Here is a 13,579-nt window from a genome sequence, read left to right as displayed (position 1 = left end):
CAGGGGATGGCACAGTGGCACTGTGGTTAGCACTACTGTCTCACAGTGCCAGGGACCTGGATTTGATTCCCAGCTTGGGTCACTATCTGTGTGGAGTCTGCGCAATCTCCCTGTGTCTGCGTGGATTTCCTCTGGGTGCTCCAAATTTCCTCCCACAGTCCAAAGGTGTGCGGATTGGCCTTGCTAAAATTGTCCCTCAGTGTCAGACAAGGGGGAGAAGGGAAGGTACTGGCTAGGGTAAACTTATGGGGAGAGGGCCTGGGTGGGATTGTGGTTGGTGCAGACTTGGTGAGCCTCCTACTGCACAGTACGGATTCCATGAATGCTGGCTGATTGTTATTGTTATTTCTCCTGTCAAACAGGGAGTCCTACATTCCGGGGAGCTGAGGATATTTGCAGACGGTACGCCTTTAAGGCCGGCGAGAGGGTGGAGTCTGTGTTGCGCCGAAACCGCTACATCTGTTGAAAGTGACCAGCGCTGGAGTTTCTTCAACACCTGTTCAGTATACAGGCACACGCACACAGAGTGCGGCTCACTGAGGCAGACAGACAGAGAGGAACATTCAGCTGCCTGTACACCCCGCTGAAGACCAGACAACAACAGCAGCAGCAGCAGTAGTAGTAGTATCGGGCTGGATAAGGAGCCTGCTACATTTTAAATCCTCTGCTTCTTCTCTCCCTGAATTGTAGCGAGGATGTCGGTGATACCCGGCGTCACATTGACTTGCCTTATCTGCTACATTGCGATTCAAGTTGAGAACAGCGGCATTGCAGCCACGGGTAGGTCGAGTTAAATTGTCTTACACATAAAACTGGGATTATTGTGGGGGTGTTTAGCGGGGGAGGGAGGGAGGGAGGGAGGGGGGCAATGCAGAAAAGCAAGAGTTAAAACTAAACTTTTATTTAAGAAAGTTTTTTTTATTTTGGGGGGTGGTAAATTTAAAAGTCTTATTTTATTCCTTCCAGGGAAATCAGGGTTTCTGAAACCAGAAATCTGTCAGGCGTAAAGTTTCACTTAATCTTCTTACAATGATTCGCCGCGGTTCGCATAGCAACTGTGCAATGACTCAAATAACCCAGGGCACTCAAAAAGATGTGTCCTCCTCCTCCTCTTTGTCCAAACTCCAGTTCGAACATGTTTTAATCGCTGCTAACGTTATTTTTGGTTTATTTTTGAATGAATATTATCTCAGCAACACTGTAACACAGATGGAAAAAAATGCGCAATAAAGTGGGAGTGACGCCTAATAAATCACTGCCTTTAGCTTTCAGCATTTTTTTTCTCTGTCCTCTTGTTGTTATTGCCATGGTGGAACCTGGACTGCTCTCCCTCCGCTTTCCTTCTTCACCCCCCCCCTCCCCCCAATATTTTACCAATTCATTAACCACCAGCCTCTGATTTGAGCTGCCCCTGATGTTGAGAATCTCTGTTTTTGTCAAGAAGCTGGTTTGTTGATCAGGCCAGGGGCACTTCTTGAATATTTAAATGACCCTGGCTCATCCAGGGCTCCCTTGCTGCGGGTCTCCTAACTCAAGCGGACAATTGTGTAAAAATAACTTGAACTGTTAAACGCTAACAAGCTGTGCCCAGCAGTTGTCATTGCTGGCTTGGTACCAATCTCCAGTTCGGGAGTGCTTCAGTCTTGTTTTGCTCATGGTGTCTTTTCTGATGGCGAATAATTAAGTTCCTTTAAGGCGCGCAAGTATTTTTTTCTCTCCGGTTCTGTAGCTGTCAGTGTCATGAATGTACGTGCGTTTGTGTAATTGGTTTGATTCACAAGGACACGAGATTAGGAGGAGTAGACCATATGGGGTGGCACAGTGGTTAGCATTGCTGCCTCACAGTGGTAGGGACCTCAGGTGGCTGCCTGTGTGGAGTCAGCATGTTCTCCCCATGCCTGCATGTGTTTCTTCCAGGTGTTCCAGTTGCCGCCTCCTGTCCAAAAGATGTGCAGTTTAGGTTGATTGGCAATGCCACATTACCACTTGGTGTCAGGGAGATTAGTAGGGTAAATACATGGGATAGGGATTGTTGTTGGTGCAGGCTCGATGGTCTGAATGGCCTCCTCCTGCACTGTAGGAATTCTACGATATGGCTAGTATAGTCTGCTCTTCTACTCAATACGATTGTGGCTGATCTTGGACATTATTGCACCAACGGTTTCATGAATGGTACATCTACATGGTGGATCCCCCAATATGCATATATGGAATAGTGTTAAACTTGGTCCTAATTTTGATCAAGTTAAATGGGAGGAGTGCAATGCTGCTATGATTCATTGTTAGCTAACTGCTGCTGGTTGGTTACCAGTGGTACTAACAGTATGCCAAGATTGATTTGATACTATGGCAATTACAGCATAACGTACAAATGTCATGGTTGACTTGTATTTGACTCCCTTTTCTTTGAGATTGAATCAGAGAACAATTGGAACTCTAGTGCACTGCAGGTGTGCATTCTATAACATGTTGATAGTTTTACTGATATACAGCTTGTATATTTCAAAAGCTTTTCATTTTAAAGCTAAACTGTATTTGTATGGGAAATTAATTGATCGTAGGGGAATAGGGTGCTTAACTGTTCCAAGGTACTGCCCCACTACCCCAAGGCATTGCTGGTTTCAGCCTGCCCTGTGGAGTAAGCTGACAATGGTATTTGGCTTGTTTGGGTCTGAGGTTGCTTGCAGCAATTAGTGGAGAGGTTTTGGAATGAGTCAGGAGCAAGGTGATGAATTGGCATTTTGTTTAGATAAGAAGGTTGCGGTTGTGTTTTGAAATCTTTCTACCTTTTCTTAACCCCATTTTCTTGATGTCCGATGTTGTAATCACTGGCGAATGTCGAGCACGGCTGCAGATTGTTGTCCAGATTACAAATTCCCATTCTTGATTAGGGCAGCCTTGGGTCAATAGAACTGTGTCTGGATTCTCTGGTTTGACCTCAGGCAGTGGATGAAACCTGCTGCTGCTACTGCTGAATGTTATTAAATGAGTCCTGCTGGAAAATATGCATATCTGTGATAACAATATGTGGTAAGCTGTTGACACATGCTATGCTCAAATGCAGAATGCTCACTTGTGTACAAAATAACTGAGGTGGCATGATGGCACGGTGATTAGCACTGCTGCTTCTCAGCTTCAGGGACCCAGGTTCAATTCTGGCCTCGGGTGACTGTCTGCGTGGAGTTTGCATGTTCTTCCTGTGCCTGTGGGTTTCCTCCTGGTGCTCCAGTCTCCTCCCACACTCCAAAGATGTGCAGGCTATGTAACTTGGCCGTGCTAAATTGCTCCTTAGTGTTCCAAGAAGTGTAGGTTAGATGGAATTAGCCATGGTGAATGTGTGGGATTACAGGGAGAGGGCCTGGGTAAAATACTCTGTCAGAGACATGATGGGCTGAATGGCCTCTCTCTGCACTATAGGGATTCTATGATTCTAAAGTTCAAGGAAACATTTTGATATTTTGTGATCTTAAATATAGGCTACTCAGTAGCCGAGAGGCAGAATGCATTTTTTTTCTTCTTGAAGTCTATGCAAGTGACTCATTGCATGGTCCTTTTAAACCCAATTTATGCCACACTGAAATTATCTGTTCCAGGATGCAGGAAGTCTTTCACCATTGCTTCCCAGAGTCTGATTGGGTTGGGTCATGACTCTGGATTTACAGTGCAGCTCATTGCTGACATTTAAATGCATCTAACATTTGTCCAGTCTAACCTTACAGTGCCAGTCCACTGTCTGCAGACCCCAATGCATCCAAGTTATCTAAACATAAGGTAACCTGTAAATAATGCTGCACTAATTGGTGTCCTTCCTCTGTTTCTAGTTATGGTGAATTATAACATTTGGCTTCATCAATCATGTATTGTTTATCACCACTGTTCCTCAGGTTGCTCATGCCATGCCTGGGCAAAATGGGAAAGATCAATCTTAATTCCATTTTAAGCAGTGATACTCTATTCTATTATTTATTCATTCATGGAAGGTGGTTATTGCTGGCAAGGCCGACATTCGTTTCACAATCTTAATATTATGCAAATTGCTGCACATTTTCCACCTTTGTTCAGAATCAAATAGTGACGTTGGGTGCAATTCTTCTTGGCTGATCTATTGAAGCAGGAATTTGTTAGAAAGATTCCCCGTGAATACAAATTTCGCTTGGGATTCCGAGTAGCGAAATTTAAAGAATGGCCCACCAAGAACTGACTTCAGGAGCTCATCCTTTTCAGTAAGGAAAGGCTGACTCATCATCCAGTTAATGGTTTCCCTGTCAAAACAGTCATTCTCTTTGCTTGAATATCTCACCGTTTAGATTTCAATGTTTAAAGGCTAGCCGAGCAGTCAAGTGTTATGTTTACACTAAGTGAACCTGTGTTCTGCCTCCTGTAATCCTTTCCAGGTAAGTATTATTTTTAAACCGCTCAGAAATCGAAGCAGTCGATCGTCACTACTTTTTATTTTTACAAAATTCAGATTCTTTGATTCAGGATATTTGAATGACAAACTGTATGAATGGAGAGAATTTGAGCTAGCTGGAACTATGTTCAAAAGTCTCCACTGGGGAGAAATTGTAAGCTAGTAACTGCACACCAAATATTATCTTTGGAAAATTGCATTGAGATAGAATTCCTAAACTGCAGGAGGAGGTCATTCAGCCCGTTGCTCCTGTACCAACAACAATCCCACCCAGGCCCTATTGCCATAACCCCATGTATTTACCCTGCTGTTCCCCCTGACACTATGGTCATGCTAAATTGCCCCTGTCAACTTAATCCCCACATCTTTGGACTGTGGGAGGAAACCCATGTAGATGTGGGGAGAATGTACAAACTCCACACAAACAGTGATCCGAGGTGGAATTGAACCTGGGCCTCTAGTGCTGTGAGACAGCAGTGCCAACCACAGTGCCACCTCTGATAGAAGGATGTTGCAGAGAATACTGGCTCTGGCTGCTCACCAGCCTTGAGAATAAACTTGTTCCCTATGTATGATGTGGAGTTGCCAGCGTTGGACTGGGCTAACACAGTAAAGAAGTCTCTCAACACCAGGTTAAAGTCCAACAAGTTTATTTAGTAGCATGAGTTTTCAGAGCGCTGCTCCTTCATCAGGCGTGTGCTTACCCCAGTCCAATGCTGGCAACTCCACATCATGTACCTGAACTGCTGCTGGGGTGTGGCGACTCAGGGATTTTCACAATAACTTCATTGCAGTGTTGATGTAAGCCTACTTGTGATACTATTAAATCAATTATAAAAGATATAGTACCCATTTTCTCATAATGGATTTGGGAAAAATTATGTGGGTTTATTTATTAATACTAGACATGTGAGAAGAGTTATAAGTAGGTTTAAAAAAAGTAAGTTGGAGGCATCAGAGCTACTTGTGTATGTGTTCTGCTGAAAACAAAAATGAAACAAAGACTGGATTGCATGGCACGTTTCCCTTCTAGTGATGTCATGCATGTTACAACATGCCCCTTTCTTTTTCAAGATACTTCCCCCTGCTCTTCTAACACAATATAACTATTTACAAATCGTACTCGTGTTTAATTACCAAAATATAAGTGCATAGAACTAATGAATTTGAGTCTCCAAAGCAAAAAGGGATACATCAAGATCTTGCAATGGGGACCCTGGAGATTTCTTTAATTGTTCTCAGTGATTGAGGGATTATCATTCTTGGATGTAATTTTTGGTTGCATTTGGGGTTGTGTCCTATGTACAATTGGACTGCATGATGTTCGATGAGCTGGAATGGATCTCATTTGTTCTCAGTTATGTGTCACCATTGCAACTTCGTGTGCAAGGACTTCATAGGACCTTGATTCTGAACAAATCCTTGTCATCTCAGCTGGTTGCCACACGCCTTCTGTAGGATCTTGGATGTGAACCTGTTGTCCCACAGTAAACTAGGGAAAACTGAACCTGCGTTTTCATCCTGCATATTGGTTGTCCTCACTTGTGTTTTTAAAAGTTGCTCGTTTCTGAAAGAGTGGGATGGGTAAGAATGGGTAAATTGGTGCACATCGATTTGCCAAACATTAGCTCTGCCAGTGATAGAAAAGTTGGGCTTAAAGGTATTGCTGTCAGGTGTAACATTGCAATGTGTAGATCTTCACTGATCTGTCTACGTTTGAGAATTAGGAACTGGCACTCACCTGATGAAGCGCTCTGGAAGTACGTTCCCTGTGTACTTAGACCTTTTATGACTTGCCTTTGTCCCTTATCAAGAATGTCAGTGTCATTCTCATTTATAGAATATTTAGCTTGAATCTGAAGGGAAAAGTGGTAGTGGTCAGTTTGGAATGTGTGCATTTTTTTTTTATTAGACTCCTAAAAAGAAAGTGTGCTAGAATGAGGGCAAGTTATACTCATTGCTGCTGTTAACAGGATCACATACTCACTAATGTAATGGCAGTTAAAAGGCCTGGAAAAGAGGACTTTTCAAATCTGCATAAAATTCCAGTTGGATCTTGGGTTTGTCATCTTTTAAAAGACAGCAATTTGTTCTAGGCACGGTAGCTCCATGGAAATATAAATCTCATAGAGAGGTCAACTTCCAAATTATAAACTACTGATGGAAGCTTTGATTTCAGGGCATCTCAGTGGGGAGCCACTAACTAAGCAGAAGATAAGGAACTTGTTGGCTGCAATTATTGGAAGAAACTATCTCCTCCCAGGAGTTAATTTTAGTTTAAAGGATGCATGCTTAGCAGCCTTTCTACTTCAGAACTGAGAGTAATTAAGCTCCTGGGCTCACCGTCACAATTTAATGACTTGCACTCAGTGCCTGCTTTATTTGTGTTTGCACAATGTGACTGCTGCTTGGTTGTGCTTCAAGGTCTTGGCAGATGAAGGTCAGATTTGAGCTAAGCTTGGACAGGTGTAGTTCCCAGTATAACCTGATAACAGGTCTTGCAACATTTGACAAAGCAAATTAAAGGTTTGCATCTCGTGCCTTTCATGACCTTGAGATGCAGTGGAGTGTGTGTAATCACTATTGTAATTATAGGAATGTGGCAGTCAATGCTGCGCACAGCAAGGTCTCCCAAACAAAAATGTGACCATGGACAGATTTTGTTTTTAGTAATGTTGGCTAGATTACCTGGGAGAACTCCAGTTCTTCTTTGAAATAATGCCACACGATCTTTTGAAATCATCCTCAAATGTATTGTTGGGGTCTCAGTTTGACCTCTTGTTTGACATTTCTGACAGTGCTGCACCCCCTCAGTACTGCACTAAACGTCAGGGGTAGATTTTGTACCCCAGTCTCTGGGGTACAATTTGAACCCAAATCATCTGGCTCAGGGAATCCCCTGCTAAGGGATGTGAACTCTGTACTCTACTGTTTCCAGTGCTGCCTCCTTACTTACAAGGTATATCAGTGTGCATTGCTGCACTTTTTATCATTCGTTGCTTCCGTAGACTGCTTCTGTGATCCACAATGCTTGCTTGACAAGCAATCTCATCTTGTATTTACTGGAATTCAGAAGAATGAGAGGGGATTTAATTGAAGCATATAAAACTCTGGCAGGGCTGGACGGACTGCATGTAAGGATGTTGTTTCTTGAGGTTGGTGGGTCTAGAACATAGTCACGGCCTCTGGATAGGGGATAGACCATTTAGGATTGAGATGAGGAGAAACCACTTCACTCAGTGTGGTGAATGTGTGGAATTCTTAACCACAGAAGGCTGTGGAGGCCAAATCACTGAATATATTTAAGAAGGAAATGGGTTTCTCGACTCTAAAGATGGGCAGGGGTATGGGGAGAGCGTGATAATGTGGCATTGAGATAGCAGATCAGCCCTGATCATGTTAAATGGTAGAGCAGATTCAAATGGCCTTTTCCTATTTTCTATGTTTCTTCCTCTATAATGATTTTTTTAAATTCTTCCACTGTTATTGGTAAAGCTGGTATTTATTGCCCTTCTCAGGTTTAGTATTTAAGGTCCACCTCCTGGCTAGGTGGATTGGCCATGATAAGTTACTCCTTAGTGTGAGGGGACTAGCTAGTGTAAATGCATGGGGTCATGGGGATAGGGCCTGGGTGGTTGGTGCAGACTTGATGGGCTGAATGGCCTCCTCCTGCACTGTAGAATTGTCTGGGGTGCAGCACCCAAGTTAATTTATTGGACAAGTCATAGGGAGCTGTGACACATTTGTTCCAACAAATCACCAGGATTAACTGAACATTTTAGCCGTGCCTTCCCATTGATTGATGTGGGCGTGTTAAAATATCCCCAGGCCATTTTCCTGCTGCTCCCTTCCCTCTGAAGGTGGGTTGGGGGTAGTGGGGCAGCGGAGTAATAGTACCTAATTATTGTGTAAGCTTTGAAGTTTCAAGTTAGCCAGTTATCAGATTACAATGGGAGGATATAATCCTATTCCCAATGGCATTCTACAAAGCTGTGGCTGTTGAGGAATGGGAATATTGGCTAATTTCCCTAACGGAAGCTGTTTCCATAATATCAGGGGGCTGATTTGTCACGAGCCGGCAAACAGTAGACCACATTCAATTTGTCAGATTTGCTAAAACCATGGTCTGGAAGGCCAATTATTTTTAAACTGGTCCCTCCTGGACTTTAGCATTTGTGAATATCGCAGAGTTGAAATAGGGTTGCCGCTTGCTATTTGGGGCTTAAATTCAGGAACCTCTTAGTACTTTTCTTACTGATAGTCAGTTTTGGTACCTCTACCGGCAAGTTTCAGAACCACTAACTTGGTACAAACTGGCAATCGGACCTTGGGCTTTCCTATTCCCCCTGATTTATCCTTGGGTAAAGTCACTGAACTGCAGGTTGAGCCCCGAGGAGATTCTCTTCATCCCCTGTTCAGTCTTGCTGTAGAAGGATGACGAGATTGGCAGAGCTGATTTTTAGCCAGGACCAAGTTTCATGGTCTCTATATTCAGAATGACATTTGGAATCGATGCAGTCCACATGTCAGTTTAAGCCCTGATCCAAGTGCTGTTTATGCATCCCAGCAATTGGCAAGTCTCTGGCACTGAGCAGTTTTCTCAGATTTCTGTTTGTTCTCATAATCTAAACAGGAAAAACAAGTTTCAATATGAGAGCTTTCTACTTAATGCTTGGTTAGCAGATTTTGTGATTGCACTTGGATCTTTCCACTTGGAGGCTGGCTAAGATGTACGTGAGAAGAAGTTATAGATAAAGATCTGCTCCTGTGGCTAGGTCAGCAAAGATTGGGAATGAAACCTGGGAGACTTTCTCATATTTTCTCAGCCACTAATTTAGGTAAATTTGCTGTGCCGTCGTGGGAGTCATTCTGTGTGGTTTGAGTCATTGACAGGCATTGTAATCCCCAGAATTCTTCAAATGAATACTGTACCCAGTGGCTGCTCTTAATTGGGGAAGCATCCAGCTTGTTTTGACTAAACAAATGAAATTTAAAGAAATGGGACTACTTGAAACTTGGAGGTTCCCCTCAAAACCTATCAATGTTGGGTGATGTGGTAGATAGTACTGCTGCCTCACAGTACCAGGAACCTGAGTTCGATTCCTGGCTTGGGTGACTGTGGAGTTTGCATGTTCTCCCCAAGTCTGTGTGGATTTCCTCCAGATGCTCCAGTTTCCTTCCACAATTCACAGATGTGTAGGTTAGGTGCATTGGCCATGCTAAGTTCTCCCTCAGTGTACTCGAACAGGCACCAGAGTGTGGCGACTCAGATCTTCACAGTAACTTCATTGCAAGTGCTAATATAAGCCTACATTAATAAATAAAACAATGATAGCATCCCTCAAACTACTTGTTTTTATTCTGACTGCATAACAGTTTGCTCACTAAATGCGAGCCAAAGGTATTTGCTAATGGCAAATGTGTAAACATCTGCAATGACTTTTGCTGAGGAGCATGAAGGAGACAAAGTGAATGATCATAACCTCACCAGCCACGATGTTCATTAACAGTCATCAGATTAGGTGGCACAGTTTGCTTCTGCCTAATAATTTCCTTGCATTGTATTGTATCGCCAAGGTCATACAAGAAATGGCAACTGCAACTTCAGCAAGTAACTATTTGGAGTAGAAGGAAACAATTTGCCACAATGTCAGGATCCTTGTTACATGCTTAATCTGGGATGCATGAATATAGTCTATTTATAAACTTTGAACTTCAGTGAATGCCTTATTTCCTGTAATACGCTTCTTGTCTCTTTCATGTGTATGCAGAATGGATAAATGAAGCAGTTCTATAAAACCTGAAATCAAAGTAGAAAATGTTCCAAGTGTGCGGGTGAATCAGTAAAAGAGAGCCCTAATACTATTTCTTTTATTCATTTGTGAGACGTGGGCATCACTGGCTGACCAGCATTTATTGCCTGTCTCTAGTTAACATAGAACACTACAGCACAAACAGGCCCTTCGGCCCACAAGTTGCGCTGATCATATTCGTACCTACCAGGCCTATCTATGACCCTCAATCCCATTAAATCCCATGTACTCATCCAGAAATCTCTTAAGACCCCAACGAGTTTATCTCCACCACCGCTGACGGCAGCTGATTCCACTCACCCACCACCCTCTGAGTGAAAAACTTATCCCTGACATCTCCTCTGTACTTGCTCCCCAGCACCTTAAACCTGTGTCCTCTCGTAGCAACCATTTCAGCCCTGGGAAATAACCTCTGAGAATCCACCCAATCTATACTCCTCAACATCTTGTAAACCCTTGAGAAGGTGGTGGCGAGTTGCCGCCTTAAATCTCTGCATTGAGCCACAATGCCATTGGTGAAAGAATTCTAGGATTTTGACCCAGTGACAGCGAAGCCATGGTGATATATTTCCTAGCCAGGGTGGTGAGTAGCTTGGAGGGGAACTTAGAGGTGGTGGTATTCCCAGGTATCTGCTGCCCTTGACTTTCCAGATGGAAGTGGGTGTGGGTTTGGAAGGTGCTGTTTAAGGATCTTTGGTGAATTGCTGCAGTGTAATTAGTACACAACACTGCCACTGAGCATTGGTGGTGGAGGGAGTGGATGTTTTTGGGTGTGGTGCCAATCATGCGGGCTGCTTTATCCTGGATAGTGTCAAGTTATCCCTGGTGTCCAGGCCAATATTTATTAGTCAATCTGTGTCACAAAAATAGACCATCTGGTCTTTGTCACGTTGCTGTTTTTGGGCTTGCTGTGCATAGACTGGCTGTCATGCTTCCTACAGTACAACAGTAATTATACTTATGGGATGTCCACTGGATATGAAAGGTGCTATATAAATGCAATTCTTTACTTCAGTAGTGCAGCATGCTGAAAAGATACAGAAGGTCTGGTCTGGCTGCATCTCGAGGGCGATACAGAATTAATGTAATGGGTTGGTGACCTTTCGTCAGAAGTTAACTTTATGGCTGAAACCTTCTGTGCTCCTTCGTGGCTGGGATTTGCCAGTGCCTCGAAGTGAATGGAGTGACTGAAACGCCAAATTTTCTGTTCTTGCTCGCAACAGGCTTTGCAGTGGATGAGACTGGCGAATCCAATCCTATCACTCTCCACAGATGCTGTCAGAGCCGCTGAGTACTTCGAGAATTTTCTGGCTCTTTCTGAAAGAGAATAGTCAGTTTATATGACATTAATGTTTAGTATGTGGTCAAATTTTGCAGGCCTACTGTGCACTTTAGAGACTTTACGGATGTGATGTGCTTGTCCACTGTAAATGCAAAAGAACTTGCTTTGGTATTTGTGGAACTGCCCCATCTCCTCTAGGCCCTGTGCCTTCCTTTCTTTAGAGGAAAAAGTCTCATTTTTCCCTTGAAATTTCTGAAGCTTGACCAGGAAACTAAACTGTTGAAGGTGGCAGGGTGGGTTGGAGGCATTGTAGGGGGAAAAACCAAATGATTTTAGCAAAAACTAAATTAAAAAGTGTAAATGCATTTCTTGTGCTCTGCTCTCCTTTGTAGTGATGTTTGTTGTTTTTGTCCTTCGTGTTTCTACATACACCTTTGACTCACCTCAGGTTGTAACAGGCTGTCCTTGTCCTCGATTTGAATAATTGCTTAGTTGCTCAAGCCTATAGTGCAAATATGATGCAATTTTATAGTAACTTTAGGCGTTACCAGGCTAAACATTTCCAAGCGGGCCAAGGAGCTAAGGAACAAACCATGCTATGATGCTGATATGGGCAAAGGAGTGGGGGCTAATAGGCTATATTACATTCAGTAGTTACACAGTACACTCTTCTCTTGGAAGTTTTGGGATCTTGTACTGTGTGACATCTCAAAAATGGGCGTTCTTCATACATGATCTTTGGCTGAGATTGGCAAACTCAGTAAAGCTCAGAGATTATACGGGGATGTTTCCTCGCTCATCGGTGAGACGCTGTGCATCTCTGTGCAATATTTACACAGTAGATCACGAGGATGTGGGTGGTGATTGTGGATTAGTCTAATGGGACTGGACAAGGTAGATGCAGGGAGGATATTCCCAATGGTGGGGGAGTCCAGAACCAGGGGTCACAGTCTGAGGATTCGGGGTAGACCATTTAGGACGGAGGTGAGGAGGCATTTCCTCACCCAAAGTGAAGTGAGCCTGTGGAAGTCATTATCACAGGAAGTAGTTGATGCCAAAGCATTGAATGTATTCAAGATGCAGCTGGATATAGCACTTGGGACGAATAGGATCAAAGATTATGGGGAGAAAGCAGGATTAGGCTATTGAGTTGGATAGTCAGCCATTATCGTAATGAATGGTGGAGCAGGCTCGAAGAGCCACGTGTCCTCCTTATGCTCCAATCTTCTATGTTTCTATCCTTTTTGAGCTTTTTTTTTAACTGATTTGCACTAAGAAAGAAATTATGAAGTTTGAGGTGGTATTCCCCCATTGGCAAAAAGCATGACTGTTCAAGTTGTCTATAAGCGACCAGGCTAACGATCTTTGCGTTTATATTTCATGCTTGTACTTTGAGTTTGGAAAGAGATGTGCTTGATGCTGTTGTATCATTGGGGCTGCCATTGCATGTGACCTACTCTTTGGGAACCCCTCATGGAACACCACACTGACAACTGGTAGAAAAGCAGGATGAGAGGAGATGAAGCATGTTTTAGAAACTGTGCTGCTAAACCGAGTGTGGCTAACTCAGCACGAGCTGGTTATTGAGCCAAGGATTTGTGCCTCAGCAACACACTGGATAAAGTGGCTAAACTGGTGGATCCAGAGGAGAGTTTTCCCTCCCTTATCTGTTCACACGCGCAGAATAGTGATTACATTGTTCAAACTGGTTTTAGCCAAAACAATATCTCAATTGAAACCCTGATATAAAAGTTGTTTATGGGATATTTGGTAATTCAGTGGAAGAGGAAAACAATATTTTGTTCAGAGCCTTTTTATCCAGATGTTGTGTGGTGCATTGATGTTTAATTTTTGAATGTACCTTGGTAACTTGAGATGCATGCACGTTAATGGGAGGATCAGTATGTGCCCCCATTTCACTCCTCCTCCCCCTTCCCAATGGGTCAGCACGGTGGCACATTGGTAAACACTGCTGCCTCACAGCACCAGGGATCTGGGTTCAGTTCCGGTCTCGGGTAGCCGTCTGTGGAGTTTGCATATTCTCCCCGTGTCTGTGTGGGTTTCCTCCGGGTG

At 43.4% G+C, this 13,579-nt stretch overlaps 1 protein-coding gene across 1 annotated transcript in view; it reads left to right on the top strand.

The window, feature by feature from the left end:
- Positions 1-388: 388 nt before the first annotated feature.
- LOC145359159 (protein HEG-like) overlaps positions 389-13,579 on the top strand; it is a 94,381-nt gene continuing 81,190 nt past the window's right edge. Inside the window, exon 1 of the mRNA XM_080213586.1 lies at positions 389-780. Coding sequence (XP_080069712.1) covers positions 696-780 — 85 coding nt within the window. The 5' untranslated portion in view covers positions 389-695. The remainder of the gene's footprint in view (positions 781-13,579) is intronic.

The sequence above is a fragment of the Carcharhinus amblyrhynchos genome, chromosome 27 (assembly GCF_965287045.1).
Source record: "Carcharhinus amblyrhynchos chromosome 27, sCarAmb.v2.hapA, whole genome shotgun sequence".
In the NCBI taxonomy this organism is placed as follows: Eukaryota; Metazoa; Chordata; class Chondrichthyes; order Carcharhiniformes; family Carcharhinidae; genus Carcharhinus; species Carcharhinus amblyrhynchos.
This window is presented reverse-complemented; position numbering and strand designations above follow the sequence as displayed.